This window comes from Leopardus geoffroyi, chromosome A2, assembly GCF_018350155.1.
Source record: "Leopardus geoffroyi isolate Oge1 chromosome A2, O.geoffroyi_Oge1_pat1.0, whole genome shotgun sequence".
Taxonomy (NCBI): Eukaryota; Metazoa; Chordata; class Mammalia; order Carnivora; family Felidae; genus Leopardus; species Leopardus geoffroyi.
The window spans coordinates 153052089-153079437 of record NC_059331.1 but is presented as its reverse complement, the minus strand read 5'-3'; the positions used below and the strand labels follow the sequence as shown (position 1 = coordinate 153079437).

The window sequence follows — 27349 nt, the reverse complement described above, 5'->3', positions numbered from 1 at the left end:
TTTGTGTATCCACAGGACAGAAATATTCCAGTTAGCCTACAGTTATAAAGGTCTTAGGCCTGTAAAATGCCACCTTAGTAGGACTTTGTGAGGATATGCAAGTTTCTTTTTGCCATTTCCAGGTTTTGGGTAATTATTCTAAATAGTTACAAGACCAAACCTAAAGTATTATTTATCTTAGAAAAAGATTAAATGGGAATATGATTCTAGTATATAAGTATCTATTTTCTGCCTGAACTTACAATAAGTACTAGGACCATGCATAATTATGTTTTCATAATGTTTCATTACAGAGAATATGGGGATTGTTAGGAAAATGCTACTAATTTCTAAGATGGTGTTATGGAGGGTAACCATTTAATTAGTGCTTGCATAGACTATATGAAGGGCTTTATATGCATTTTAGTTTAATCTGTAAACAGTCTTGTGAGGTAGGCATTATCTCCATTTTGAAAATCAGGTAAATAAATCTCAGTGAGGTTAAATAATTTAATCAAGATTATGTAGCGAGTGTGACCAAAATTGAAATTCAGTCTGATTGTAAGTCTTGTATTGTCTCCAATGCCTATATTGTAAACCTCCCCAGATTTTAAACTGTTCTAAATTTGAAGGTAGATCTCAAGTTAAACATACAGATGAGTGGGTCCAGTTTTGCTTATATGACAGCATAAACAAAATGGTCCTTCTCCCTTTAGGGACTCACCATTTTGAAACTGTTTGAGATAAGTGGTCTGTTTCTTGACTACCAGATTAAATCGTACATATTTTAAAGAAAAATCAAACTATATCATTTGCTTTTTAAAGCTTCCTTCTCTCAGGTTGTCTTTGTAACTTACCTATCTTTCTCATATCTCTTCTGGCCCCCGAAATGTCTGTAGGTGGGCTGGATCCTTTCTATTCTGGATGAACTGCAACTGAGCCCTCAGCCTCCCGTCGGGGTCCTTCCACTGGGAACTGGGAACGACCTGGCTCGAACTCTCAACTGGGGAGGGGTAAGAACTTTTCTGAGGGACCACCCATGCCATCAAGCAGGGGGGGGTCCCTGAATCCACAGATGTTCTAACGGAAGGGGAATATGCTACTGTTGTCCAAAGAATAAGTTAGAATGGAGAATTAGGGTGCCCCTGCTTCATGGTTTTATCTGGGACCTTCTTCAGTTCAAATTTAGAGTCATCTAGAGAAGAAAGAATGGTATAAAAAATGGGGGTTAGTACACAGGCCTGGGGCTTCTTGAGGTATCCACTGAAAGGTGGTGGGTGGGTTGGCCTCAAGTCTTTATCTAAAACAAGCACACGGACCCGAATTGATCCTGATCCTGACCCTCAGTCTTGGCCAGAAGAGCAAATCTGGTTCAGATTACAGTCCTTTGTTTAAGAGAGTTACGGGTTTTATTGAGCATTTTGTTTTTCTGCTTGGTGTCATCATGGCTTTGTGAAACGGATAGCCAACTGTCCTTCCCACCGTACAGCCAACTTTAGTTAAGCTTAGTGGAAGAAGTTTGCCTGTCACGCACCAGCTCTTTTATTAACATTTTTACAGTGTTAAGATAGTAAGGAGGCACAATATGCTAACATATGCAGCCCCACCAGCTTTTTATCTGCTCATATGAGAGATTGGACTGGGCTCCATGAAAATTCTCTTCAGATATTAGCAGAGATGAATTTGACCTTTGGGTGAATTAACCTCCATTAGGTGATAATTCTCTTCAGATATTAGCAGATATGAATTTGGCATTGGGTGAATTGACCTCCTACAGTGAGCATAGTATAAATGATAATAAATTAGTTGCTTCATGTAAATATATTTATCACTGTTGACTCCTCGCATCCAAATCAGAGACTTGACTATCCTTAATAATCATGCTGCCAGTAAATACATGCTCAAGTAGTAAGGGGTTGCATAATAGGGCTGTGCCTCATACAGACTTGCCTTCAGCCATGGAAAGAACGGTGTCCCACTGCAAGGTTAGGGAGAAGAAGTGGAATGTTAATTAAAAAAGTTGTCTCTCATATGCCACCTGGATTCCTTTCCTCCTTTTCCACACATACTTGTCCTATGTGTCTCTCAAATTCCTCTAGTAGGAGACCTGGGGAGTCCTCTGGTCACTCTGATGGAAGCAGCCATCCAGCATGGCCCTCAAATACCTACTGGTGACTACTGGTTCTTGGTGCTGGCAAAAATTACTCAGCTCAAACCAGTTAGAGCAGTATCTCTATGCACGTTACCTGTGACTTTTGTCTTAGATTCTAAGTACTTCAGGGAAAACAGTTTACTTTCCCAGCCTTGCTAATCGCAAAATAAACAGAGCTACAGCAGAAGGGCTCTTGCTTGCGTGAAATACCTTTGGCTGTACTGTTCGCTACTCCAGATGGCAGTGGGTATATTCTTTGATTCCTTAGGGCTACACTGATGAACCTGTTTCGAAGATCCTTTGCCAAGTCGAAGACGGGACAATTGTACAGCTGGATCGCTGGAACCTCCACGTGGAAAGAAACCCAGATTTGCCTCCAGAAGAACTTGAAGATGGTGTGTGTAAGGTGAGAGAGCTCTTTCTTCAGCAGAGAGGAACCCTGGAGCATGTGCCTGAGTGACAGGAAATACACTCCTGGCTGGAGAATCATATGCTGATTCCTTCCTATGAGATAACAGGATAATGTTTGAGTTTATGGCCACTGGGGCTAGGAGTCTAACACTACTCAATGATTCTGCCTCATTGACTTCTAAAGGCTGAGATCTCCTACTCCTTGTCTTCCACACCAGAAATACATATATTCATTTTCTGATCTCTCAAGCACTGCATCTCAGAACCTGTGGGATGGTGAAAAAATATGGATATTCTGAAGCATTAGGCATATGGTTTTTTGATAGAAAGATAACCTCCTGAGATGTCTTGTCTGATACTAAATATCTCTTACGTTTAGGAAGTATTAACTGAGCCAGTTTCATCACTTGGTTGGGACTTGAAGATGCCTAAATAAATGTTTTGATTTCATATTTTTCCTTCAGTGATGAAGCTTTCATTTCCACCCAAGACAAATGAAGAGACACAATTGTACACATGTTAGTGCAGAGTTTTGGTGGTAAATTTGGTTCGAAGTTCCCACCTCAATTTCATATAAATTTGACAGGTTGCCAAGTAAACTCTCCTTGCATATTGCTTGCCACTTTTCTTCTATGAGAGTGTTTACACAGCTTTTCATGCATAAGAAACTCCACATGTGTCCGTGAAACATGCAGATTATGGGGCCCAGTCTCCATCGATTCTGCTGAAGTAAATGCAGGTTGAAGGATCAGAATCTGTAGTTTAAATTTTTAAAAAATTTTTTCTTATTAAATTTTTTAATGTTTATTTTTGAGAGAGAGAGAGAGAGAGAGAGAGCAAGGGAGGGTCAGGAGAGAGGGAGACACAGAATCCATAGCAGGCTCCAGGCTCTGTGCTGACAGTGGGGCTCGCACTCATGAACTGTGAGATCATGACCTGAGCCCAGGTCGGAAGCTTAACTGACTCAGCCACCCAGGTGCCCCTACATTTTTTTTAATGTTTACTTATTTTTGAGAGATAGAGAGTATGAGCGGGGAAGGGGCACAGAATCCAAAGTAGGGTCCAGGCTCTGAGTGTCAGCACAGAGCCCGACATGGGGGCTCAAACTCCTGGATTGGAAGATGATGACCTGAGCTGAAGTCAGACGGTTAACCGACTGAGCCACCCAGGTGGCTCTCGGAATCTGTACTTTAAATGACATCTCTGCTTTATTGGATTATGCCATTGATTGAGGTCAAGATTGTCTTGGGTATTTCTTTTCTTTTCTTTTTTATTTTCTCTTCTTTCTTTCTTTCTTTCTTTCTTTCTTTCTTTCACATTTATTGTCATGGGCATTGCTGCTTTAAAATAAATTGAACCAGCTATCCTTTTGAACCCAACCAAAATCTATTTATTTATCGACACCATGATCCTAACCAATTGTGATAAACACTCAAGTTTCTTATTTGGCTAATATAAGTGAAAATACGTTTTTTCTTCTCTTCATGTTTTTTCCCCTAAACCATGATCCAGAAATTATAAGGTTTCTAGTAGATACCATGACTGCTTAGTTGATTTTTATTCATAATGTCACAATGTTGCTTAAACTGCAGGTATCATCTTGGGATATGATACTTTTTAATGTATCTGACCTATAGAAATTGGATAGAAAATAGCCAAAGTGAAAATAATTGTATGGAAATTTAAGGTCCTTTCTCCACCAATCTTAGAATGCTTAGGCCCTCAAGAGAAATCCCTATTTGCATCTCTTCCTGACAGCTTAAGAAATGGAAAGACTCCTTGGTGCAGCCAGGAAACATTAATCCAGATAATTAAAGGGCTTTGAAAAATTGGATTTTTGAGATGTGTAGAATATTGAGGCAATTTTTCCTGAAAAATATGAATAAGAATTTAATAAAAGACTAAACTGGGGTATTATTTAGGGGATGGTAACCAAATGTTCTCCTGAGTTATCAGTGAATGCTAAGACATGGGTTAGAATTGTAGCCAGGAAAACATAAATGGTAGAGATGAACCTATCTGTGCTTTTGGCAAGATCACCAACCCTTGCTCTCATTACAGAGGCTTGGTATTTTGATTAAGTGCAGGAACTGGACATTCTCAAATATGAAGCCAGGAGAATAAGACATGATTTTGGCACTCCTCTGTGTTTATTTTCTCCCCTGTTCTCGAGTCAGTTGTAGCCATTTCTAAGGGGGCTGATTTGACCTCTGAATTGTTACAAGCTCTGACTCGGGACCTCCTATCGGGGTTGGGGTGGGAAGCCTTCATTCTTTTCTTCCATTGGAGGCCAAGGCAATCTGTTTTTTTTTGTTTTTGTTTTTGTTTTTCTGTATTAATATCTCTTTCTGTTCCTCTCCCTCTCATTTCATTTATCTCTTAATGGGACAAGGTCCACATTCTAGTCAAACAAAATCTTGCTGATCAAGGGTCGTATAAAACAGTGCAATAAACTTATTTTTGGGATCTTGAGGGTTAAACACTTATTTCTAACAGAAGACAAGTATATTTCTGTCTGGAGTCTAAACCTGATAATTATCTGGAAACATTATCCAAGCTGAGATAAAATTGCCTCTCTATTTAATTTAACATTTACTTTACTCTGAGCTGCCAAAGGAAAAGTGGAAGAACTACAATTTCCTTTCTAGCACTTTCCACATGCTTTTCTGATTGTTCTAACATTGAAGCCTTAAAAGCACATGAATTTTGCACTTTTGATGAAGGATTTTAGTTTGTATTGTCCTCTCCTTTACGGAGCTGGCATTGCTAACAGCCAGGGACCCAGAGGACTCTCGGAAGGCTTGTGTATGTCCCTGCATGTGTATCTGCATGTTTCGTGATCATATTAAAGATCCAAGGTCTGATAGACTGAATAGAAATTTGGATGATACTGACAAATATGTATACACATGTATATTTCTTTCCCTATAGATCAAGGATAGCTGAATGTTTACCACTGCATAATTGCTTATGACCTATGTCAAAAATAGATTTAAAAAAACCAAAGGGTAAGCATATTAAATGTTATTCATTTTAAGTTGCAGTATTAATATGGTGAACATAAATTCTCAAAAAAGTATATCCTCTGATTAAGTAGCTTGCACATGATCCTTGCAATTGAATCGACTAAGTTTGTTTAGTGAATTAATTCTTTTAAAAAAAATTTTTTAGTGTTAAATATTTTTTTAATGTTTATTTATTTTTGAGATAGAGAGTGAGCAGGGAAGGAGCAGAGAGAGAGAGGGAGACACAGAATGCGAAGCAGGCTCCAGGCTCCGAGCTGTCAGCACAGAGCCTGATGCGGGGCTCGAACTCACAAACTGTGAGATCATGACCTGAGCCCAAGTTGGACGCCTAACCAACTGAGCCACCCAGGCACCCCACTTAGTGAATCATTCTTTGTAACTTAAAAAAAATTTTTTTTTTTACTGTTTATTTATTTTTGAGAGAGAGAGAGAGACAGAGCATGAGCAAGGGAAGGGCAGAGAGAGACACACACACAGAGAATCTGAAGCAGGCTCCAGGCTCCGAGCTGTCAGCACAGAGCCTGATGCGGGGCTCGAACTCACAAACTGTGAGATCATGACCTGAGCTGAAGTCGGATGCTTAATCAACTGAGTCACCCAGGCGCCCCGATTCTTTGTAACTATTGTACATGTGTTTCCCTGAGCTGAATTTGGCTCTCTTACTAATATCTGCAAGACCAGTTCTCATTTAATAATTTGTATTTGTGTCACTTGTTTCCTATCCTATTTAACATCCTTGGGAGTGTTACTTGATTTGAGCTTTCGCTAATGAATTCAAAAATCTGTGTTCTTTCTACACAAAACCTTGTCCCTCGGGTTACAGCTTCTCTCTCTCCCAGGGATTGCTCCAGAGACAGGTGCCTGGCATCAGGCTTTCCTTGACTCTGTCTGGTTACACACCACTTCACCTCTACTTTGTTCATCATTGCAGCTTCCTCTGAATGTTTTCAATAATTACTTCAGCCTTGGATTTGATGCCCACGTCACACTGGAGTTCCATGAATCCAGAGGTGAGGACAACGTCCCATTTCCATCTCCCAGGGAGGAAGTTTCCAGCAGGTGTTTTGCATGTTCCCTTCTGTTTGCATATCACCTAGGTGTTGACAGTGGGCTTCAGTGTTGCTTCATTTTAACTTTCATGGCAACCTTGGGAGCTAGCGAGATAGGAGCTTCTTTCAAGTAGGTCCCTGAGATCCACTTATTTAGAGTCTCAAAGATGGTAAAGGACAGCACTAGGTGTATGTTCCAGGTCTCGGAGTACTAATTTTAAAGTTTGACTAGAAACTTTGAAGTTAGTGAACTACTAGGAAGTGATGAAGATTCTTTCACTAGAGTCATTAGGATCTTCACAGCTTCCGGAAACACCAGTTGTTAAAGTCCAACACTTCATATAAACCAGGGCCATTGAAATCTGGTAGCAAAAACATTCAAGTCCTCTCTGTGTGCGTAAGAGAGACAAAAGGCATTTTAGAACAATAGGGGAAACTGATAGGTGGTTTGGGTTGAAAGAAATGGTATGGTGGTGATTTGATTGGTTGCAGAGGTGCGGGGAATACCCATCGGATGAGAAAGAGGAGTGAATGAGACCCAATAGTAGTTTCAAGGGCTAAAAGAGATGGGGTCACAATTAGGGAACAAAACCACTTTTGAAAGAGATAAGATGAAATAATGTCAAGGAGTTAAACACTTCCTAAAAAGATTTCTCATGCCATTCAGAGCTGGGAAAGTTTAGGATTTGAGCTTATGTTTTGAATCTCCAATCTTCTGTGCTCATGCTCACTCAGTGTCTCTTCATCTCTCTCTTAAAATCTCTTCTTAGTAATATAATATGTACATCTGTGTCTTTGCCTGGATCTATGTCTGTACCTAGTCCCTTGTGAATATGTTAATATATAACCAAAATAGTGCCCCGCTACAGGTTAGTATAAGTGCATTGTGAGATAAAAGGCATAAATGAGAGGATTATTTTACTTCTTTTTCTTCAGATTCTTCAAGAGCAGAAGTGGTTTTAACTCCTAGAATTTGAAATACAGAGACCTTAAGGCTAGAATTCAAATGTTCGGATTCTAGTATTAACACAGAGAAAATTCTGATAACACTCTTAGGCACTAAAGGTCAAGAGTGAAGTTGTGGGATTAAGGGTGTTACAATGCAAAATCTAAGTGAAGTCCAAACTTGTAAGTCTCAAGTTGAATTCAGGAATTTTGGTAGGCTTTGCCTTCCTGCTTTCATGAGGCTTGGAAGGTCAAATGCTGTGTGAAATAAAAGCAATACTGATCAAAGAGAGAGCCATAGTTTGACTTTTCTCTCTGAAAAGTTGGTTGATTACAGAACCACAAATATCAAATACCCAGATCAGGAACACCACCACCCTCCCACCGCCCTGCCATAGACAACTATTCAGATATGCAGAGTCCTACGTTAGGGACCACATTTATAGTCTGTTGGTCTCTCTATATTTAAGGAGACTTAATTTGGGGAAGTAAATGGAAATTACTTTCCTCATTTCTTAACCCATTTTTTTTCCCTCATATTCTTCAGGAGACTCTGGATCTGGGCTTCCTAATAAAATCCTTAAGTTTCTTAATAATACTTATAATTATCACCAATGCATGAATCTTCCAAAATAGACATCCTGGCATGAAAAGAGGCCTAAATGAGTAAGTGGCAAACAATGAGCTCATTTTAGGGAGCCAAATATTTTGTCTAATTAATCTGACAATCTCCTAATGATACACTTCCTTGTACTATGATGAAACTTCTGCGTCTCAGAGTGAAAAAAGCAGAAAGAAACGTCAAGGTGGAAACACCAGGCTTAGAATTCTTAAAGGAAAGTGATTCTTTTTTTTTTTTCTTGAAGTTATGGGACTATTTCATTCAAGAGAGGAGTGCGCAAACTGTGGTATATGTATATGTACATCGTTTAGTATGTGTGTGATTACAAAACAATTGGTTACAAGATGCCAAGCATTGGTCTTCAAATAGTTGATTGTTGAGGCTTAGCATAGTGCTTTCATGCAGCGTGAAATGGAACCGCAGTCATCTGCTCTGCATGGAAGCTCAAGCCCTTGAAAACCAACCCCTGAAGGGCTGATGGGGAGAACTGATGTTGACTGAGACAAAGGGCTGCAATATTTGTGAAGATGATAGGGAAATAAGTATTCACAAAATGCAGGAACCAGATTTGCTGGTTGATAGACCTAGACCAGAGGTGTGGACTTCTTAATATCTGTTTATGTATTCATTTTGCATTAATTCAAAGTCATTAATTCATGATGAAAAGTATAATTACCCATGTGGTGGTGGTGGTGGTGGTGGTGGTGGTTCTTCTTCTTCTTCTTCTTCTTCTTCTTCTTCTTCTTCTTTTTCTTCTTCTTCTCTTCTTTCCTCTTCCTCCTCCTCCTCCTCCTCCTCCTTCTTCTTCTTTTCTTCTTCTTCTTATCTTCTTTCCTCCTCCTCCTCCTCCTTCTTATTCTTTTCTTCTTTCCTCCTCCTCTTCCTCCTCCTCTTCCTCCTCCTCCTCCTCCTTCTCCTCCTCCTTCTTCTTTTCTTCTTCTTCTTTTCTTCTTTCCTCCTCCTCCTCCTTCTTCTTTTCTTCTTTCCTCCTCCTCCTCCTCCTCCTCCTTCTTTTCTTCTTTCCTCCTCCTCCTCCTTCTCCTCCTTCTTCTTCTACTTCTTCTTTCCTCCTCGTTGTTGTTGTTGTTGTTGTTGTTGTTGTTCTTCCTCTTCCTCTTCTTCTTCCTCTTCTTCTTTTCCTTCTTCTCACTTTTTACTGTTTTCTGTTTGTTTGGATTTTCCCCATATTTTCTACCTGGATAGTCAAGAGATCTAAGTTCACTTGCAGAAGGAAAAGATAGTCTGGCCACATTTTCAATAGGTGCAGACTTTCTTATTTCATTGGTTATTCTCTTGGCTGTTCTCAAGCCACGAACACTTAAGAGTTGAGATTTCATACTGTTCTCAAATGCAGACACTCACAGTTTGAGGGGTCATGACAAAACTTGTATCATTTGCCATAAAATAGTTGGAGGGTGACTCAAAGCCTCATGAGAGCCATTATAAAGAATGAGCTGGGATAGAATAACCTATTAGGTATTAGTGAACACACACACACACACACACACACACACACGCACACACACACACGCACACACATGGTGAAAGGATTATTTTACTTCTTTTTCTCCAGATGTGTGTGTGTGTATTTGGGAATCATACTAATCTATCTATATGAAATGGGTCATAAATACAGATCTCACTAAGGCAGAGTCTTTAAAATTGTAATTGCTGAAACAGTTTTTGGCATAAATGTGAAATAGCCTATCAAATAGAGGGGATAATTAAAGACATTTGAGATAGTTTCTTAGTGACATTACTGTGTAAGTGCTTTTAGAATTACTGGTAGTAAAGCAGGGAATAAAGATAGTCTTAACATTTTGACTGACTTTGTACATAAAGAATGCAAACATTTGAGTAATTTGGGTTTCTATATTTGATCAGAAGGTAGGTTTAGTTCATTTTATTGGAAGATAGAGATGGCTTCTTATTAAAGTGGCTACACCATGCACGGTTGAACTGTTGCTTGCATATCAGCAAGTGCAGTCATTTGGAACAGGATTTGGAGATGTAATAGACTTGGTCATTTAATTGTCAGTTGGAATCTTGCCCAGAACTTTAATAATTACTGCATTATGACAGTGCTTGAGGAAGTACATTGAAAATATTCCCATCTATTAATGTATAGCCATGTTAACAATGATTATGGTTATCAGGTGGCATAGTTAGGTCTCACTTTGCCAGTTAAATGAATTAGATTGTCATTTTTTTTTGGACATGAAGGATATTCAGCACCTCAAACTTTTAACCTGAGATGTGATGCTTAAATTTTACTGCCTCACTGAAATTACCTATTCAGCAGAGTTGAACCTTATGCTTCAATGTCAGGAAAATACAGTTATGACTCTAGAGGAGGCAGTATTTAAATTTGACTTAAGATTTACTATTTTCACTGAATATACAGAAACATGCAGATCAGCATGTTTCCAAGGATTATGAATGTTTCATAAATGAACAGATTTCCTTAAAAAGATATTTCAGTGGCTTGCTAAATTTCATCATCACTGCAAAGGACATACTACCCGTCTCATGTGTAGGTACTGAGACTCAAGCACGATTTGCTCTGGAGAAACTCTCACTGTCCAAGGTTCTCTGTAAAATTATTTTCCATTTTGAACCTCTGTATGGCACTCACTCTTCATTCAAGAATCAAGTGTACCTGCCTCTGGAACACTTTTTTGATCATGCCCTTTATGTGGGACTCTGACTTCATCTGATCTGTGTATGGCACATAAAATGTGATGTTTTACTTTGATTTTCAAACCCATCTCCTCCACTCTAAACTCATGAGGGCAAAAGACCGTATCTTCTTACATTCCCTGTGCCAAGTCTATGGCTATCTCAATAAGTGTTACAATAATGGAAAGTGCAATTGGGAGATAGGCCCCATATATAATATAAAAGGCAACAGTAGAAAGGAGGATATAGCAAGGACAAGATTAGTTGTATAGGCAGCAAATAATATAGGAGTTTGCCAGAAAAAAAGATATTGGGGTACAATTTGCAGAAAGGGTAGGAGGGAGCTGAGAGATAAAGGAAGAGTGTGATATATGTAGAAAAGAGCTAAAGTTGGTGAGGGCATTTCAGACAGCATAGGGACAAATGAGCTTGTGGTAAAGATGGGTTAGGATGTCCAATTAACACATAATGAAAGATTTTTTTCAATGATGTTAAAAAATGAATAATGTCGGTAAAATATTTGTCCTTAATGGGAGATGACATTGGAAGAAAAGATCTTTTTGGATGCATACGATTTGAATTGAAGGTGGTGTTGTTATTGTGGGAATAGATTTTGGAATCATTTATGTATACTTAGCTGAAGTCTTAAGATTAGGTACATATCTAATATAGAGAATATGGAAACTGTGAGTTCTGTGGAGTTCAAATTGCTTATTGATTTTCATAAACATAGAGTTGAACTCATATTTATGAATATCTCCCTTAATATGCCAGACCAATTACAGACAAAAGTAGGGTTTAGGATCCTGTTCTGGTGGCACAGATATTACTGTGTTGTACATAAAGATAGGATTAATATATTAAATCAATGGAATTGATTATACCCAGAGCCTTATTATCATTACAACTGGCTTATATCTAAAGCCAAATCATTTAGGTGATTTAGATGTTGAGATTTGAGAAGTTTGAGCTAATAAGATTTAGGTGAGATTTTTAGATTTTGAGTTAATTCCCTAATGGGGATGAGACCTTTGGGGACCTTGGAGGGAATGAATGTTTTTCATGTGGGAAGGATGTGAATCATGGGGGCCAGATGGTGGGCGATGGTAGGTAGAATTTTGGCTCTATGACCTTTGCCATTTGGTGTCATGCTTGTTGGTTAGGTTATTTTACATGGCAAAAAGACTTTTTTAATGTTACTGAGGTTAATAATTAGCTAACCTTAAGATGGGAAGATAATTCTGGATTATCAGAGTGGGCCCAACATAATACCATGAGCCCTTAAAAGGGTAAGTGGAAAGTTGAACAGGAAGTTAGAGGGATGTGGCAGAGTTGGATAGATCTGAAGTGTGAGGACTTGATGTGCCACTGCTGGCTTTGATGGTGGAGGGGATCCCAAGCCAAGGTCTGCAGGAGGGCTCTAGAAGTTGGGAATGAACCCTAGCCAACAACAGCATGGAAGAAGAACTTCATTCCTTCAACCATAAGGAAATAGATTTAGCCAACTACTGAATAAGGTCTGAAGTGAATCCTTTTTAGAGCCTCCAGAGAAGAGTCCTGCAGACTGACGCCTTGATTTTGGTCTTGTAAGACCCAAAGCAGAGGGCTCAGGAGAGCCCCGTCCAGATTTTGGCCCAGAGAATAAGAAAATAAATGATATTTTAAGCTGCCAAGTTTTCAGGAATAGAAAACTAATACAATTAATGTTGGTGTCCAGATAGGTTATAAATAGGTTAATGGCCTAGACATACACAGTGAGTGTTTAGATCTCACTTGGTTACACCCTATTCTTGTGGAAGAGGAAGATGGGCAGTCAAAGAACTTTAGCAATAAGCCACGGATACTTCCACTCTTGGAGTCTTGGTATACTTTGAGGATTATTGGCATTTCTTGAGAATGGCCTTTCATTGTTGACCTCATACCAATTAGCAGATACAACTCCCTTAAGGATCAAGAATGCTTAAACTTTCTTCCTGGCCCTGTCCCAATTCTGTATGTCCCCTTTTCTTGATACAGCTGGGGTCTATGTTCCTTGGTCCTCCTCAAAGACCTGTCATTTCTTACACGTACACATAGACATATTCAGCCACTCAACCCTTTAAGAGCCACTAAGGAATGATTAAGTACTGTTTCTTGCAAGCTACCCCTTGCTTTCGTATGGCCTGGCTTCTGCAAGGAGTAGCAAAGCTCTAAAGCTAGCTGACATCTGTCTCAGCTCCAGGCAGTTGTTTCTGAGGCTATTTGGAATAGGGGAGATATTAAAATGGAAACAGGGTTTAACTGTCAGGGCAGGTTCAATCAGGGAGCTCACAGTGTGATATCATTATACTACGAGGAGAGATAACAGAATTTACCTCCACCTTTTCTGTTCTCTAGGCTAAAGCACATGTGTGACTTCCCTACTGTTATCCCTCTGACACCTCTTTAAATGCTAGTGTCTTGATCTTGTTTAGTTTTGCATATTAATTGAATTTAATCTAGGTAAATTACATGTGAAGTGACTCTTTTCATCAGCTGTGTCAATGGAATCACCAAACACTCCGTTTATTTTTTCATTTTCTTCTAGTCTGTTTGGGTCTTACAGAGCATTCTCTTTCTCTTGAGATGAAACTATTTTTTTTTTAAAGAGAAAAAAAACTTAGGCTCATAGGAAACCTCTTAAGAATGTGAATCTTTCCAAACCATAAATTAATGTTTTTAAAAAGTAAATGTTAATAGTTGATATATAATTTACTTAATAGCTGTGGATGTTGGTGCCCTCAAAAAACTCTGCCAGAAATGTGTGTGCTGTTTTCAGTTCTTTATTATAACTTGCTTGATAGCCAGATCTGACTTTATTTCTTTCATTCTTTTTAAAATTAGGGACTATGTACCCATGATAAATTGCATAGCAACAAAAATTCTAATTTTGCCTCTGATTCCATAAAAGCAAGAAAGAGTTAACGGAATTGAAAAGGACACCCAGCCAAATCTGGGTTAAGAAAGGTAAAAGCAAGCAAGCAAGCAAGCAAGCAAACAAACAAACAAACAAAAAACCAGTGTTACTCAGCAGCCAAACTTAATCCTAAAGGCCCAGACTGTAAAAAATGGTGAATTCTGGGTCCACAAATGGGGACCAGGGAGATAGAGCGTTTTAGTACCACTTTGATCTTTTTTTCGCTTAGGATAACCTGCAAGTTAGCCTTTAACTTGTTTTATTTTGTTTCCAGGGTTTAGAGCACTTAATTCAATAGAACAGAGTGAATATTTAAGGAAAGATGTGAGATACAGAAACCTAAATATACCAAAACTCTTAAGAGCCGATGTACAAAATACTACCTTTTTAAAGTTTGCAAGCTTTCACCCCGTTTCCCTGTCATGTGCTAATAATATAGTCTAATAATCATGAGAATAACCTAGTAATCCCTTGTCTTGGATTATTTCCTGAAATCGTGTAGCTCGTATTCTGCCCAATCTTAGTGAGTGAGGTCTTTGCTATTTTCTTCATCTAGACAGTTGTTGAGATTTGCTGTTCAAACATAGGTCCAGGACTTGAACCGTTTTAAGCTAGTCATCCAGCTGCCTGATGAGAAACAATTTGAAGAGAGACCTTGTCCTAAGAAGACATTAATGAGCATATGGGATAAAATAGCAGAATGAAAAACATTGACAGTAGGTCCCTTTGGAATGTCTCAGAATTCTACTAGAAAGAATGTAAGGAAATAATACTTCACTTAGGGATTTTATAATCCCTTGAATTCATGTCAGCGTTCTCTGATGCAGAATCTTGTTTAGCCTTTTTGTAGTCTTCAACTTATATGATAAACAGTATCAAAATCAAAACTAAACCACTTTTCAGCCTTCTATGTCCTGAGTCCAGTTAGCAATTCACCTGCATATATATATATTTATATATCTCCAGTAAATCAGATAATTTTTCAAAGCCTGTTGCCAACAAGAGCACAGATGGTAGTTTGGAGTTTTAGAAAAATGTAAAAGCAAATTATCTATTACAATTTTTATCCAAATTTTCCATATTTAATTACATTTGGAAGCTGCATGAATAGTTGATAGAAGACATGCCCTATAGAAGTCAAAGCAAATAATCACCCCTCAACACCCTCCCTTTGTCCTATCACCCCTGTCCTATGTCCCTGCCAACCCTCTATTCTGAATAAATAAATATTTATTTTGAGATAGAGAGCGAGAGCGAGTGAGCGTACCAACATGGGAGGAGCAGAGAGAAAAGGAGAGAGAGAAGCCCAAGCAGGCTCAGCACTGTCAGCACAGAGCCTGACGTGGGGCTTGACCCCACCAACTGTGAGGTTATGACCTGAACTGAAATCGAGTGGGACGCTTAGCAGACTGAGCCACCCAGGCACCCCAGAGTGTCTGAACTTTTAATGTACATGCAAATCAACTAGAGAACTTGTTAAATCATGATTCCTAGACACTGTCCCCTAAGCATTATAATTCAGTAGGTCTGGGGCAGAGTCTAATAACTTGCATTTCTAACAAGCTTCCAATTGATGCTGATGCTGCCATTTGGGGGCTATACTTTTGTAGCACTGGACAACTTTACCAACTGGCGTATAACTGAGGAAAAGATGATAAGGCTCTTGAGTCTGATGGATCTGTGGGGTGGGGAGGGAGGGGGAGGAAGAGTGCTAATGGAGGCCATTACCTTTAATGAGGTCTCTATAACAAAACTACCTGTCTCCTTTTACAGAAGCAAATCCAGAGAAATTCAACAGTCGTTTTCGAAATAAAATGTTCTATGCAGGGGTAAGTATACATTACACTTAAAATTATTACATGTTATTTAATACTAATTCACTATTGGTAATAAGGATACTAACTATATTAAAAATAATTACACGTCTCGGATGTTTACAAGGATGTCTATATTATGCTTAAGGTTTAATGTCTTGGCTGAAAAGTAAATATACTTATTAAGTTGGTAGAAAGAGAGCTGGTGTTCATCATCTTTGAACTTTAAAGCCTTAAAGCTTCATGTTGACTGAGGAGATGACATTCAAGGAGTGATGTGAAAAACATCAAAGCCAATTTAGAGAATGGGGGAGTTAGGCAGCCTGAAAGATGCGTGGAAAAACCTGGGTCGGAATGTGGTGTGCACAACAGTACGTATGCATCGATGTTTGGATGAGAAATTGACGGAAGGTGTAGCTCCTCATGGAAGCTTATATATGAGTAAATTGGGTCTTGTTTCCTTCTTCTCAGGAACATCCCTGGGGATGAATGGCTAGGCAGAGGGGAGGCGGAAAGTCCTCCAAAACACTGATTTTAAAGAAAATGTAGTTAATTTACACCACTGCATAGAGAGAATTGAAATGAAAGGGGAGAGGGTGAAGCCAGACATTCTTAATGGCAAGTTAAAGATGATTTCAGCACCCTATAGTCAAGTAAGAGGTCAAGAAGGGTTGTCAAAATACATCTTCAAATTGACCCTTGGAATTATCTACTCTTTTACTTTTCTACTGTGTTCTTAAATTGTATTATAGGTCGTAGTTTGAAAACAAGAAAAGTTTTCATCTTGACAGCCACTGCATTTTGTTTTGGATTCAGAAAAAAAAAAAAAAAACCTTGTTTTATATTTTTGAATAATTCAGAAGCAATAGGAACTATCTATAATACATAAGCAAGGATTTGACATAACCATGTGATTAAGTTTATTTTTCCCCCTTTTTCTCCTTGTGGTTGTAGGCAGCTTTTTCTGATTTCCTACAGAGAAGCTCTAGAGATCTTTCCAAACATGTTAAAGTTGTTGTAAGTACTGAATGTATTGACTCGTTTCATTTGTTTTTGTTGTTGTTGTTGTTGTTGTTTATCATGTATTTATTTAAATTCAAGTTAGTTAACATACAGTGTAGTATTGGTTTCAGGAGTAGAACCCAGTGATTCATCACTTACATATAACACCCAGTGCTCATCCCAACAAGTGCCCTCCTCAATGCCCTTCATCCGTTTTTCCCTCTCCCCTCTCCCCCGCCATCAACCCTCAGTTTGTTCTCTGTATTTAAGAGTCTCTTATGGTTTGCCTTCCCCTCTTTTTATCATATTTTTTCCTTCATTTCATTTGAATATAAATATGTGGCAAAAAATGTACCCCAAATACCAGGTTATATACTTAGATTAATCAATGGGCCACATTAATTTCAGAGATGATTTCATATAGTTCATTCAACCAACATTTCTGAGAATTTAGCTCTGTGTTGGGAAATGTCTTAGTCTCGTGGATGGATGGACAGCTAGTTTCACTCCTGAAGAAACTCAACAGTTCAGTTGCAGAAATGGGCATGTAAGGCATTGCATAATACTATTTAATTAATGTTGTTGACAATGTATGCATTATGGTGGTGGCACAAAGAAGGAAATGGAAACCGGCCATGGTGGGTTCAGGGAAACTTCATCGAAGTAGTGATGTTGAGCTGAGTCTTGATGTAGAAATAGATGCTCACCAAACAAATATCTTTATTCCAGGAGGAGTCTCCATTTTAGAAAAACGTATTTATTTAATTATTTTGTAATGATTCCCTCTGTAGCCTGTAGCCTGGCCAAGGTTCTTGACCACTAAATGGTTGGTTAGTTTGTTTTTGGTGCTGTTTCTATCTCAGGTTTTAGACACACACTCCTTGGAGGCATGAGAGAAGGAAAGTTACCTTTTCTCTAGGAGCTATATTTTAAAATATCATATTATTAGTTATTAAGAAAGACATAAAATGTTTCCTTATAGTAACCAAGTTAAAAAAGGAGCACAGGTGACTTTGTTGTGTATAATTGTCTAAAGCAAAAGAAATGAGAAAGAAGTGGGATATAGCAATGCATGAATTTATCATGGCATAGATAAAGAATAGGATATGTGATGAGAGGGGACAAAATAACAGAAATCCATTAGAATAGAGAAAAATATATATGAGTATGGAGAGGATCAGGAGAGGGATATAAATTAAAATTTGTAATCACCATGCAGCAAAAACAGTTCTAAGAAGGAAGTTTATACCAATACAGACCTATCTCAAAAAATAAGAAAAATTTCAGGCAGCCTCTAAAGGAGCTAGAAGAAGAACAACAAAGCCCAGAGCCAATAGAATGAAGGAAATAACAAAGATTGGAGCAGAAATAAATGAAATAGAGACTAAAAAGGCAATAGAAAAAAGATCAATAAAATGAGGAGCTGGTTATTTGAAAAGATAAACAAAATCAAGACACTTTTAGTGAGACTCATCAAGACAAAAAGAGAGAGAACTCAAATAAACAAAATCAGAGATGAAGGAGGAGGAATAACAACCAATACCACAGAAATACAAAAGATTTTAAGAGAATATTATGAAAAATTATATGCCAACAAATTGGACAAGTCAGTTGAAAGAAGAGACAGAGGCTATTGCCACTGCTGTCCACGACCCTTGGCATCACATTCAGGTAATTCAGTTCTCTTGCAATAGCAGTGAAAACAAGCATCTCTTAGTCATAAAGACTATTGAAAATGGAGGTTCTGCCTTCTTAAAGCTAGAGGCAAGAAAGACAATGGTCCACTGAGCTATGAAGCTCTTTTATTGATAAAATCATGGCTATAAAATTTAAATAGCTTAAAATTTAAGCAACCTCCCATCAAACTTCCCCTGTTTCTTCAGCTCCTGGCAACCCAGCCAAAAATAAACTTGCCCTGTTTCTCCAGTATTTTTCACACTGAGAGGAACGGCGGTGGCACATGCCCAGGGTCAGTGTCCATATTGAATGGCGTTGACTGTTGAAGTCAGCTGCAGTGAAATTAAACTCTATATACTCCCTAACCACTAGATAGTTTGTTTCCCACATCTAACAGCCCCCTTGTTGATGAATGTCTCACTCCCAGGTGGCTTATATAGCAGGAATTAAAGGAAGCTTACAGAGAAGTGAAAATGGCAGCCAAGTAACTAGGGAAGATTTGATATCAGTCAGTACAGGAAAAATTCCAGGTGGATTTGTTTGTGTAACCCTATCTTTTTTGTATGGAGGAGAAAAAATATTAGAAACAAGATCTAAATGTTTGGGATTCAGTCCTAGGTCTACCTTTATGAGGTATATGACCTTGGAGGAATCATATAATCTTTCAGAAGAGTTTGCTTTCCTTGTTTAAAACAGGTCTTTGAAACAACAATTACTGACCAGTGTGATGTATTACACAGGGACCCAGGATATTTCTATAAGGACATCACTCTATGTTTTCTTGAGTGAGAGATGAAAAGGATAGAAGATTAGCTAGTGATCCGATGTGTAGATACCAACAGACCATTTCATTTTTGCCACAGGATGAAGTCATTGTTAATCTCTCCCACAAATGTAAAGTGTTTGTATGAATACTATATCAAAGAAAGCATAGGACAGGGGTGCCTGGGTGGCTGAGTCGGTTAAGCGGCCGACTTAGGCGCAGGTCATGATCTCACGGTCTGTGAGTTCAAGCCCCACGTCGGGCTCTGTGCTGACAGCTCAGAGCCTGGAGCCTGTTTCAGATTCTGTGTCTCCCTCTCTCTGACCCTCCCCCATTCATGCTCTGTCTCTCTCTGTCTCAAAAATAAATAAACGTTAAAAAAAATAAAAAAAAAAAGCATAGGACAATAACAAAATCCTACATCCATCATTCTCTGTTCTCCTTATGATTTATCAATACGTGAGCTTTTGTACAGGAACTATTTTATATGCGGATATTTTCCTTTGTGTGTTTGAAGTAGGAGAAAGTTGAAAGCTGCTGTTCTAAAAAGACACAAAATTTAAAGGTAGTAATATGTAAGAAAACTTGATAAAGCATGATACATTGTAAGGTACCCATCTTTATGTAATTTGACAAATTCCCAGAGTCGCTGATATGTTTTCCAGGAAGAAAAAGTAGAAAATTAGAAAAGATTTCTGTTCTAAATACAATAATTTTATAGTTTCTTTCTGTAAGGCAAATAATACTGCTTTGTATGAAATTAATGTATCATGTCCTATTTTTTTTAAATTTTCAAATGTATATTTATCTTTGAGAGAGAGAGAGAGAGAGAAAGAGAGAGAGAGAGAGAGAGACAGAGTGCCAGTGGGGGAGGGGTAGAGGGAGAGGGAGACACAGAATCCGAAGCGGGCTCCAGGCTCTGAGCTGTCAGCATGGAGCCTGATGTAGGCCTCAAACTCACAGACTGAGAGAGCATAACCTGAGCTGAAGTCAGATGCTGAACCCACTGAGCCACCCAGGTGCCCCATCACATCCTAGTTTTTAAAATTTTAGTTACTTACAACACTCAATTTTGATAATGTAAAATATCTTCCTTGGTGTAGTCATCTGTCAACTCATTTCAAGTCCTTAAATTAGGAGACTTCAGATTTTCTAACTACCTGAGAGTATTGTAAAAACACCTTCGATCAATACCTAGAATTTGATTTCTTCCTAAGTAACATTTTAAAATGTAGTTTATTTAGGGCTAAATGTTTCCTGGAATCAATTTTTGGAGCATGCTCATGAAAATTGGGCTGTGTTAAGATCAGCCGGGAAAAGAATGAGACAATAATGCTAGTAGAATCATTGTTCTTAGATTGAAAACTCTTCTTAAAGAAATCTGTAAAAATTTGCAGGGAGCTTGGGAATACATTACTCTGCACTCCAAGGGAGAAGATGATGGGGAATTCTGTGATGAGGGTATGGAGAGAGCAAGTACAAAAGTACACCTTTGACATTGAGAAGTCTGTAGTCGTGACTAGAGTTTTCTTCTTTTGACTTTTGTCACCTGTGGGAAATGGGAAGGGGCATGAAAGCCTTTTCTTTGATTAGTCAGAGGATACTCAAGGCAAGTGCTAACTGGTGAGGGAAACTCTGCACAGAGGTATTGAGGCCAGGCCAGCCTGAGGCCCTTGAGACACCCAGGGTTGCGTCCAGATCCAGGAAAGCAAGTTATGTCAGGAGACCAGTCAAGTCTATAAGACATTAAATGTATAAGAGCAAATCCCTAATGGAGATACCACTAATTTATAATAGTTTTTAAAAGCTTGCAGTATATATTCCTCTTAAGGAGTTTTCAAAAAGTTAGTGTTTAACATTTTCAAAATAAAAATTGAGCTCAGACAGCAAATAGAATAAATGATTAGATTCATCCCCATTGTTTGGGTCAGATAACTATGGTGGAGATCACTACTGCCTGAAGTTGAGGCTTTCTTTTTTATTTCCTTAAGGGTCCATAAATATTTTAATGTTGATACTCCAATTCAAAATACCTAATAATCCAAGGTTGAGAATGATGGCAGTTCTTTTGTTTGTGAGACCAGGAAAAAAATTGTTTTGGTCAAATGGCAGCTTTGTTTTTACATTAAAACAAAACCATGCTCTGAACCCTGGGTCTGCTAAAGTTAAAATCAGAGTACATTTTCAGTCATGGTACTGAACATTCACTTAAGCAGCAGTGGGGGCAAGGGGAACACCACATGATATATCCCATTGTGTCAACCTAGTTATCTTTTGATAAAGTTTTTAGAATTGTGACTTCAAACCCCCTTTTCTGCTTTGATTGTTGCAGTGTGATGGAACAGATCTCACTCCAAAGATTCAGGAACTGAAGTTCCAGTGTATAGTATTTTTAAATATACCCAGGTAAGCTCTGTTCATACTTTTTCTTTGGTTTTATGTGAGCTCTGTTTGACTTGAGGTTATTGGTTTTCATTATAGAAAACTTCCAGGTACAAACAATGAAACTAAGTCATCTTAGTGGCTTATTAGGGGTTTCTAGGTCTGATAATCTTGTTCTAGTTGGTTTGTTTAGTGTTCTCTGTGGTGGGTGGTTTTTTTTTGTTTGCTTGTTTGTTTGTTTTTAATGTGATGTGGCATGCATGGGATACACATCCGTCATTAAGAAACCCAGGCACCCCTATTTACTGGAACATTTTAATGTAATTCTCAATTACTGATTCCCTCTGTCTCCCAGGAATAATAGGCTTGAATAAATCCCTGTTCTCAGTTTCCCAAAAGCTGTTAGGAAACCATCCAGCCTGATTTTAGTATGGAACACATTCAAAATTGTTGCTAGATGATTGCCTTGAAAAAAATAGGATCAATTAGAGTAGCATTTTCTAGCCAGGATGTCAACTCTCTTTGGTGCTATTATACATCTCAGGAGAAAGGGATATTTAAGATTAACTAGACTCAAAATAAGCACATTATCTCAGAGGTACAAAATTAGAGTCTAGGTTCCCAAGCCAAGATTTTGGAAGGGATGGATCTATGGCCCTTTGTTATTCACAAACCACACAACTCAAGACACAAAATCTGTAGATAAGTTGTATTTAGACTGAATTTAACTGAAATGAGAGTTGTATGTAAATCCATAGCCAGGAAAATATACTATAATCTCCTGATTCTTTTTGGCAATGCTCAGTATAGTTACCTACAATCCTTTTCCAGAAGGATTTTCATCTTTGTTATTTAAGTAAAAGACCTAGATGGGGTACCCGAGTGGCTCAGTTGGTTGAGCATCCGACTGTTGATTTCAGCTCAGGTCATTATCCAAGAGTTGTGGGATCAAGCCCTATGTTGGGGTCCATGCTGAACACAGAGCCTGCTTGAAAGTCTCTCTCTCCCTCTGATCCTCCCCCCAGCTCATGCTCTTTTTCTCTAAAATAAATTAAAAAATTAAGTAAAAGACCAAGATTCTCAGGAAACATTGTTTATTAGCTTTCTTTAATTTTTCCCTTTTTTTCTTCTTGCTTTCTCTCCATTCCTCTTCCTCTACTTTTCTAATTCCCTTTATTTCTCCTTCTTTTTCTTAATCTTTTACTTTTTCCGCATATCTTTCTCACTCCTCTTCAGTTACCTTTCTCTGCTTACCTTCCCAGTGGTTATTTATTATCTTAGTTCTACACATAATAACCAATGCTTACCCACCATGGTTTCCCTTCCCTTTTCTACTGGCATGCAGTGTCTCCCTCCAAGACCCAATTCTGGAACTCACGGCATATCATAGAAGAGACATAATGGATCACTGAGTGAGAAATGTTAATAAATAAATAATGGGTGAGGAGAAAGTTGGACACACAGGACACCACACCTGTGGTCCATTTTCATAGATTGATATTTGGAAATGATAAATCCATTTTCTTTTCTACTGGAAGGTATGCACCAAGAACAGAAAACTATTCTTAGGTGAGATACACATTGGATCTCACTGTGAGGTAATACCTAATATCAGTTATGAGGGGAATGGAATAAATGTAATTCTTTTTTTAATCTCCTGTTGCAGATATTGTGCTGGCACAATGCCCTGGGGGAACCCAGGAGATCACCATGATTTTGAACCTCAGCGTCATGATGATGGTTATATTGAAGTAATTGGATTCACTATGGCCTCTTTGGTGAGCAATACGATGTTATTGAAATGAAATACATTTCAGTCACAGAGTTTATTCATTCATAGATTTTTGGTTTTCAGTCTTCAATTTTCTCTCCTGCTTTACCAATTTATAAACTTTATGCGATACAGAATTGCTTGGGGAAAACAAGAACAAAAGAACAATTCTTTATGTCACTAAGGAAATTGTACACAATTGTAAGGACTTCAATAATAAATGTTATTTGCTAATTATCCTGGTGAGTTTTCTACCAGAATGAAATACACAGCTTATGGAAATTAAAAAGCATTATGCCACAGACATATTCCAGCATTCATGCAGAAACCTTGCCATTGGATACCTTTTTGTTTCACTAAGGACTAGAGTGTTAAGGTAGAAAGGAAGGCAGTTATTTCCATTCGTCTTTATCATCACAAAATACCTGAATAAAGACATCATTATTGTGACATTAATGAGTATTCATTTGCTACAGTATTGTCATTACCTTTGCATTTTAATTTTGTTTACACACATCAAATTGTGAATTGTGGTGTAAGGGCAGTTTCCAGCAGGTTTTCGCTCTGTACTTTACCCTATTATTGAATGAGGAGGAAACCAGTTAAAAATTACACATATCACCTTACGTGGTGTAAATCAGGCTGCACTATCAGTTTATAAAGTGAATTAAAAAATTTAAAACTTCTTGCGGCCCATGGTTAGCACTTGGTTTGTGTTATGCCTGATGCCTGCTGGTAAGAAGGTTGTATCTCTTGTTCTAAACAAGCCAAAACAGCTCTCTTTGTATCTCATCTTGTGGATTCCTACTGACTTTTCCTCAATCACTTCGGGTTGCTGAGATCTAACAGAATAGCCTCTAGTGGTTGTAGCAAGAATGCCCATCACCTGAGATGGTGATATTGCTCATTAAATCTGCCATCTCTGGGATGAAATGATTGTTAAGTGTGGAAGATTGGTCTGGATGGATCTAGTTTTCAGGGTTTTAGCTCATACACAGCTCTTTCTCTCCAAAGGTCTTTATGCTAATTACAGGCAAAGAGATTCAGGCAAGAGTAAACATGGGAATCAATTCAAGGAGCATGTATGCAAGGTAGAATTCTTGGAGGTGACCAGAAAAACCTTAAACCTGGCCATGTGTGTTTCACTCCTTCATTTATTTGTGGATTCAGTGAACATTTATTGAATGTTTACCAATGTGCCAGAGCTTCCTAGTCATGACTATGTGGCGGCAGAAGGCTGTCGGGGAATGTGTAAGAGAAGACGATTCTTCACATAGGCTTAGGAGGGCAGGAAGAATATTGGATATTTCCCCATTACTCTCAGAATCAAAATCTAAATGTAGGCCTGCAAGATGGAGTTTCTCTCTAATTCTCCAGCCTTTCCCACTGCCCTCTTTGCTTTGTAGCTCAATTAGCCTCTCCAATCAAGCTTAGCTTTGAACACCTCTTGTTGCTTTTGTACCACCGGGCCGTTGCATATGCCGTTTCTCTCTAAGATGTTCTTTAACTGTCCATCTTCTATAACTTCTCAGTCCATATCTATGCCAGATCATTCTTATAGTCTTATTTCGGTTATTTTTGTTTACAATTGTATCGTGCCTGGACAGGAGAGAGATAGCTGGCTGAGACTGGGTAATTAGAGGAGAGTTTATGGAGGGACTCTACAAATAGTGAACTTGATTTGTGAGAAGGAGCATTGGATGGTGTGGATTCCTGACCTGAAGGTGCAAAGGTAAGGAAACAGTCAGCTGTACCCGAAGGACAACTATTTGGGAAGGACCACCTGATAGTGTTTGCTAGGCAGAAGCAGTCAGCCAGTGCCAACCTGGCAGGCAGAGAGCTGGAGCCCTAGATGCAGTGACCTTACTCTTCTTGGCCCTCTAGATCTTCTGCTGGTGCCTTCCTCTGGAGAAGTCTAACCAGAAGCTAGAGGACAAGGCAGCCACTGATACAGTATAAGTGGGTCAGGCTCACAAGGCAAGAAGGGCAGGAAAGGGTGGGGTGCCAGCCAGGAGTGGCAAGTGGCGGATATCCGTCACTCCGGTGTGTGTCTGCCACACGGCAGACAGCCTGATACCCGGGGTTGGCATGAGCAAATGTGGCAGAGTGGATGAATTTTGCCGGGAGAAGAAGAGTGGGATTTGGAATTCTGTAGAAAGCTAAATTCATATACACTTGCAGGTATGAGGGATCCTAGTCCTCAAAATAATATATTGAACCCATCACCCAGCTTCTATAATGTTCAACTGATAGGCAGTCTTCTATCTGTCCCCACCTGCTTTGTACTAATGTGAGGCATATCTCAGATGTTTTATCAGTTATTTGCAAGTACTTCTGAAGGTGCTTTTAAAAGATAAGACTTTGTTTTATGAGCATGACTGCACACCTTACATCTGAAAAAAATAAGACAGTAGCATCTGACTATCACTGTTTACTGAGTGCTTAAATTTCCAGTTGCCTTGCAAATATCCTTTGTTTTCTTGTGCTCTGTTAGTTTGAGCCAGGATCCAAGTTAAATTTAGTTGTTGTGATTGATTGATAGGACTCTTAAGTATCTATGGGTTTCTCCATCTCTTTGTCTTATTCACTTATTTATTGAAAAAAATAGTCTTTTGTCTTGTGAAGTTTCCTTGAGTCTGAATTGTGCTAATAACATCTCTTAGGTCTCAATTAACATGTTCTTCTGTCTTGCTGTTTCCTTTAAGTTGACAGTTGGATGTAGATGTACCACTTTCATCCCCCCCGCCCAACAAATCTACTTTGTGGTTAGTGTTTTCTTCTTCCAAAAGATGATAGGTAATATCTGCTTTTCCCTCTATTTTGGTTAATAGTCCTTGAGGGTCATTGTCTGGATCTAGCAATCATTGGAGGTTGGCAGAGTAGTGATATTCTAATTCTACCCTTCTTTATTCATTAACTGGAATATTTCTATAAAGAGTAATTTCACCTAATACTTGGTTATTTCGTTATATAGTTTGTGTAGGAAAAGCAGGATAACTGATTCTTTTTCTTTATTTATACACCTTCAAAATAAGTAATTTACTAGCATCTTCTGATGGTGTCTGGTTTTAAATGGATTCTGAGTTTTTGGACACTTACCCCATTATGAGTTTGGGTCTATGCACCATCCCCTGGAATCTGGGTGAGCTTACAAATACTTGGCAAATCAGGTACAGTGGAAGTAACACTAGGTAACTTGTGATGCTGGATCCTGAATGGCCATGCAGCATATGGGAAATACAGGCAATACTGATGCCTCTAATTAATAGGAATTTTATAAATTCTAGTAATATTTGTTCTTAAAAATATCTCCCTGCTTTCATGCATTTAATATCAGTCATAAGTATTTATTGAAAATTTATTGAACCCACAAATGCTTATTGACTTCACTCTGCTATGTGAAATGATTATGAAATGGGCCAAGAGACAAACCCTGTCCTCAGGGTACCCACAGTTCAGTGTTGTGGGGGGAACATGAAAAACAGAAGCAATTGCCATCTGGCATAATACATTCTAGGAGAAAGGCACGTGTAAAGAGAAGAAGAAGAATTGAAAGCAGAACAGTGTTTATAAAATGGGGAAATCAGCAAAAATTGCACAGAGGAGGCAAGAGCATCTGTGGATGAGATTGTAAGCGTCCGTTCCATGCAAGATGAGCCTAAGAGCTCATCTTGGTATTCTAGAGCTCCCTGGTGGCTCAGTGACGACACATATGGTGAAGAAAGACATTGATGTGGAGAAAGATAGGACAGAAGGGTTTTGTTTTGTGTTTGGACCTGTTAAATGGGGGAGGTTGAGAGAGATGGAATGAGACAGAATCAGATTTGCGGTTTAGAAAGAATACCTGGATGTGTGTGTGGAAGGGGACCAGAATCTCAGCCCTGGAGGCAGATAGACAAAGCAGGATGTTGGTACCTAAGTCCAGGTGAAGAAATGAGGAAGCCTAGAAGCCTGCTGTAAGAAAGTGGTAATGAAGATGGGGGCGGAGGGGGATTGGCAACTTCAAGAGTTATTCAGACACGTTGACTTACTGTGAAGGGTGAAAAAGGAGTATGCGTGAATCCCGGCTGGGTAGCATAGGCCATTAGGTAGACAGTGACTACATTAGAGATGTAGGGAAAATAGAGGAAAGATAATATTAC

General features: G+C 38.6%; 1 protein-coding gene across 13 annotated transcripts in view; it reads left to right on the top strand.

Moving 5' to 3' along the window:
• The window catches only part of DGKI (diacylglycerol kinase iota), a 444802-nt gene that overhangs the window by 252221 nt on the left and 165232 nt on the right, over nucleotides 1-27349 (top strand). For all 13 annotated transcript variants that reach the window (XM_045495795.1, XM_045495789.1, XM_045495788.1 and 10 more), the window contains 7 exons: nucleotides 879-992; nucleotides 2400-2537; nucleotides 6500-6578; nucleotides 15572-15627; nucleotides 16567-16629; nucleotides 21387-21460; nucleotides 23103-23214. In XM_045495795.1, coding sequence (XP_045351751.1) covers nucleotides 879-992; nucleotides 2400-2537; nucleotides 6500-6578; nucleotides 15572-15627; nucleotides 16567-16629; nucleotides 21387-21460; nucleotides 23103-23214 — 636 coding nt within the window. The remainder of the gene's footprint in view (nucleotides 1-878; nucleotides 993-2399; nucleotides 2538-6499; nucleotides 6579-15571; nucleotides 15628-16566; nucleotides 16630-21386; nucleotides 21461-23102; nucleotides 23215-27349) is intronic.